A 5,098-nucleotide genomic window follows, 5' to 3' on the forward strand; every position below is an offset into this window, starting at 1 on the left:
GATATTTATGTGGTTTTAGTTTATAATATATTGTTATTCTGTACTACTGTTTATTAAGTTATAAAGAAATCTCTATAAAACTAATAATCTAAACTAAAATCTGATTTTGGTGTGTTTTACAATGAAATATTATTATTTATATTTTATCGGATACAAATTTGAACACCCAGTAAGTTATGGTTTATCCCTATTTTAAACTCTTCCCTTGACAAAGTACTAATACTATTCAGTCTTCTGAATTGCTTTATTTCACTCAACAATGCAATAGCTTGTTTCATTTTTATCCCTAACCAATGATTTTCACATTGTTTGCCTCTCTCTCTCTCTCTCAGCCTTCATGATCGACTAAGTTCCCACTCCTGCAGGCAAGATCAGTGTTTTCTACTTCACTTTGAGGACCTGGGGTATAGCTTGACCTTCAGGCCAGACTCAGGCCTCAGGATCAGTTCATTCATCAAATTTATATCCTCTAACCTTTCCAAGGACTCCACCTTGAAATTCCTTAACACTGAGGAAATCACAGTCTTCTCCTCCAACAAAGCAAACTTCTGACCTGTAAACAAAGACAAAGTTTGTTATTTTAACGTTTTAAACAATTAATTTGTTTGTTGTTAAAACTCAGATAAAAACTTGTTAAATTGTGCGTCTGTAGCAAAAGAACTTTTGTGTTAGTAATCAAATTCTGAAGGTCCATGAGCCTTTTGAAACGTGGAGTAAATATCTGTTAGGGGTTCTTTCAAAAAAGGGTTGAAAAAAACTTACTGGTTTAAAAACAAAAACTATATTTGACATATTTTGAGTTTTTTAGACTTTTACAACTTTCTATCAGCTCTCAGCACAAGCTATAAATTTATGGCTTAAAGAAAATGTTATAACACTTTTTATACATATAGAGTATTTTTTTTGTTTGTTTTGAAGCATCTTTGAATAACACAGTCTTTGTCTGAAGCTAGCTCTCTCTGCAATTATATACAGTTTTATAAATTGAATTTATTAGAGCTAGTTTATATAAGTAGGCCCTAAAGAAATTTTGGTAAAAAGGTTTTTAGAATCTTCTTGTAAGCAAAATAAACATTTTAAATAATATTTATAGGATCAAAATATGAGAGAGAAAACATTGTTCTTTACGCATAATTTGTGCTAGAAATAATTTTTGCCAAAATAACAAATTGACAATTCCAAGTCCCACTATCTGAGATGAACCAAACAAAACCCTTTCTTCTTTCACTTTCTTTCAAGAATCCGACATTAAATTTATGTCAAAATTCATTTAAAAGATTCTAATCATTTTTAAAGAAGAATTTTATTAGTTGGAAATATTTTTTATCAAGACATTATAATTCACTAAGACATGTCTTGATAATTACCTATGCAGTTGCGAGGACCAGCACTGAAGGGCACATAAGCATAAGGGTGTCGAGTCTTGACTCGTTCTGGCAGGAAGTTGTCAGGGTCAAAGGTCTCTGGCTGAGGCCATTGGTCACGACATCGGTGAACTTGGAAGATCTCGAGACTCAGAACAGATCCAGCTGGTATCAAGTAGTCACCTGAAAAATGTTATTATTGAATTACTTACATTGGGTAAATTACTACACAAAATAGTATAGACAAAATAGAGTTCTTCAATTTGAGATAAAAATCTCTAGTAAAGTTATATGTAAGGTAAACTGTATCATTTTACAATAATCTCAATTATTGTAAGTAACAATACATTTTTCCAAACTACATTGGTCTCACAAAAAGTGGTGTTTGTATAGTTAATATGCCATACAGTGCAACAATTGGTATTATAAATTCCATTTTATTTTCAGTTAAATATTTATAAAATTAATAACAAAACGCCAAATAAAATTTACAGCTGATTTATACTTAATTATCATGTCATTAAATAAAAGTGCAAACATTAAACTTCTTCAAAACTTTGTAATTTATTAACTTTTTTATGAGAAGAAAACTGAGAAAACGCTTTATTGCACTTGGTCCTAAAAGGACCTTTGTTGGCTTCCGGAGTGATAGGATTTTCAGTATGTGTAAAGTTGGTGGTAGGGGCGTCCTCTTGTCAAGATTACATGAGAAGGGATAACAGGCTTTATATCTCAGCCATGTGACCTTTGAAGAAGGAGAGCTGGCTCTATCCCAGCCCACTCCAGTAAAAGTGATCAGGAGAAGATGCTCTCTCATGTTTTAGGCTCAACAGCCTAAGAAAACACCTCCCTCTCTATAAGTGATCCTCCTGAAGTAGACTATACCTATCGATCCACCCTTTTACCCCAATATATCGATATTTGTGGTTAGTGATATGCAGCTCCTGCATATCCATGTGGTTGTCCAGGTATAAATGACACATCAGTTTTTGCTAGACCCAGTGTGGGTTCAACTGGAAAGTATAAACCAGCCAAAAGTGAACCCCTCCTGGAGAGGTTGTAATATTTATAATAGTTTGTTGCATAGATACTTTTGTGTAATTTGCTGTATTCTCTCGGAAATGCTTGTTTATCACCAAAATTATGGCACATACAATAGATAAGACCCAAATCATTCTGAGCAACTTGGCTATATAAACCAGATACAAAAGCCCTGAGTCATGTACACATTAAAAGTTGTCTTTGCTTACTCACCGATCTGAGTGTCTTGAGTAACTTTACGGCCAATGAAGGGAACACTAGGAAAACAGTCTCAGAGCCTCCCTTGATCACCCTCTCAAGGTATTTCATCTCATTAATATCCCGAGTTGTCGCACTCCTGTCCGATCCTTGGAATATATCATTCAGTTCTTCTACCACCTTTTTCCTGGAATGATAAAAGCAATGAGTAAAATCACAAAAACATTTTAAAATCCAAGTAATATGTTACAAGTTTAATATAAAAGATCGTACGGCATCATATACAATTGTGAAATAATTTAATTTTATTGTATTAAGTACTTCCAGCTTGTAGAAGTAATGATATTAACATTTATTGATTTGTAGCGCTCAAAACTAAGAATAAAAATTCAGTCAGAAAAATAGTAAGAATACAATTTGTAGAAAACAGCAAGTGTATAATATTTTTAGGTTTTAGTCTTACACAGCTGGTATCATTAATAACTTGTGAGTTTTTTTCGTTCACGACAATGTCAAGAAATTATTCACACAGTTAATTTCTTAAAATATTTTGGTCTTACTATGAAGAGTTAACAAATTTTCAACTGAAACTGCCAATACTATGTATCCTACCTGTTGAGGTAGTAGAAATAAGGTAGAGCTATATCGTGAATTAGTTGAATCCTCAACAAATGATCAATATAACCAAATAACCAATATTAATAAGAAGATAGAGTCCAAATTAGTCAAATAGCCTGGGAGCCTATGATTATAGAAACCATACTGATCACTGTTGGAAATATTGGTCATTGGTTTGATAGGTTTCAGACAATCTCGATATATCTCTACTTCCCTTTAGCTTACATCTACATGCACATTACTGTCTGTTTCGGTTTAAAATCTGTTGACTGAAGATGGATTCTACAGCGAGGCTGAAATATTTGATAATGTGAGCAAAGATTCAACATTTGCGAACCAAAAAAACTTGGATGGAAACATCATTCTCAACATGTGCAATCTCTTAGTCTAAATCACAGGGCCCCATACCTGTATTTCAGGATGAGCTCCAAGCAAGTAGAGAGACCAACAGATTCCAGCAGTGGTGGTATCGTGACCCTGGAAATACAGATAGGTAAACTTTAAGGCTATGTAAATAGTAATTTGTTTAAATTAGACGTTTAACCCAATTATTTTATCTGTATCGTAAATATTTTTGAAAGTACTATGAATTTAATGCAGCATTGTTTGTTAGAAAAAATTTAACATAAATAAATTAAAAAAATACTATGTCTTCCAAATTGAAAGGATACTAACCTCAAACATAAAAGTATCAACTTCCTCTCGTATCTCTGAGTCTGACAGCTGAGAACCTTCTTGCTCTGCAGCCTCCAATAGCAGGTCTAGAAAAGCCATCCTCTTCTTGGTTCCTACAATCATAACACGAAGGTTTTTTATAATTATTTAACAACTTGAGAATGATTTGAAGAAAAGAATGTGTGGAATTTAGTTTTAGTTATATTTAGCGCTACAAGGGAGTTATCATTCTGCAAAATCAGCCTCGCAGATTTGTTTATCTTGCAACGTAAGAACATTGTACAGGAGAGTATTTTCATTCTACGATATCAGTTCCCTTGTACTCATTATTTAAATTCTGGACAGTATGTCAATGCTTGAATTTTTTCACATGTGGAATATACCATCTACTGAAGAAAAAGAAAACATTTAATATTACTAGTTCATGTACTTTTCAGACTAATTGCACATTAATTCTTGATTAAACTAGTACACTCATTGAAAGTCATAAATTTGTTCTTATTGTTTCATTGTACAGATATTTTAAACTTACCAATGTCTTTCCTCTTCAATTAATGTTGCTTCAGAATCCTGCATGCGTAAGGCTCTTGTGATCTTTCGCTCTTTTATAACCTGAAAATAGAAGGAAGGTAAAATAAGTCAAGTATTGAAAAGAATCATTACAATATAATAATAAAACAAAATAAGTTATTCCAAATTTAAAATATTTGAATTTTGTATTAAGAAAACAAGTGGATTGATTGGTACTTTTTATTATATTTTAATCAGTCTATCCAGTTTATCATAGTTTTTAAAATCATGTAAAGCTTGTGCTCAATTTTTAACGTACAAAACCAAACAAAGTTAGTTAATGCTCATACATCTTTAATAAGGTTCTCTCATAAGTAACGGTAATGTGATAATTCCTAAAAGTCAAATTTATTAAAATGTCTAAAATTACCAACCTTGTTAGTGAATCCGTGGAGGATGTCTAGGCATTTTTTTTGTAGCGCTTTCCATAGGAGGAGAGATAGAAGGAGAAATTAGGGTGATACCAGGGCCTTAATAGTCGCTGCATTGTCAACTCGCTGATCCTGTCAACATCCACAACGCACAATAATTATGAGGCTCAGAAAAATATTGAAACAATCACATAATGTCAATATTGATTTTGATTACAATCAATTCCTGAAGAATATTTGCAATGGGTTTTAGAAATTCTC

At 32.5% G+C, this 5,098-nt stretch overlaps 1 protein-coding gene across 1 annotated transcript; it reads right to left on the bottom strand.

The window, feature by feature from the left end:
• Nucleotides 1-295: 295 nt before the first annotated feature.
• Nucleotides 296-5,000, bottom strand: LOC124375036 (cytochrome P450 4C1-like). The gene is given in 8 exon segments (XM_046833164.1): nt 296-553; nt 1,368-1,547; nt 2,619-2,672; nt 2,675-2,788; nt 3,629-3,698; nt 3,897-4,009; nt 4,429-4,508; nt 4,841-5,000. Coding segments are annotated over 6 exon segments (684 nt in total). The 5' UTR covers nt 3,996-4,009; nt 4,429-4,508; nt 4,841-5,000; the 3' UTR covers nt 296-386.
• Nucleotides 5,001-5,098: the final 98 nt, after the last annotated feature.

The sequence above is a fragment of the Homalodisca vitripennis genome, unplaced genomic scaffold (assembly GCF_021130785.1).
Source record: "Homalodisca vitripennis isolate AUS2020 unplaced genomic scaffold, UT_GWSS_2.1 ScUCBcl_12691;HRSCAF=22549, whole genome shotgun sequence".
NCBI classification, from domain to species: Eukaryota; Metazoa; Arthropoda; class Insecta; order Hemiptera; family Cicadellidae; genus Homalodisca; species Homalodisca vitripennis.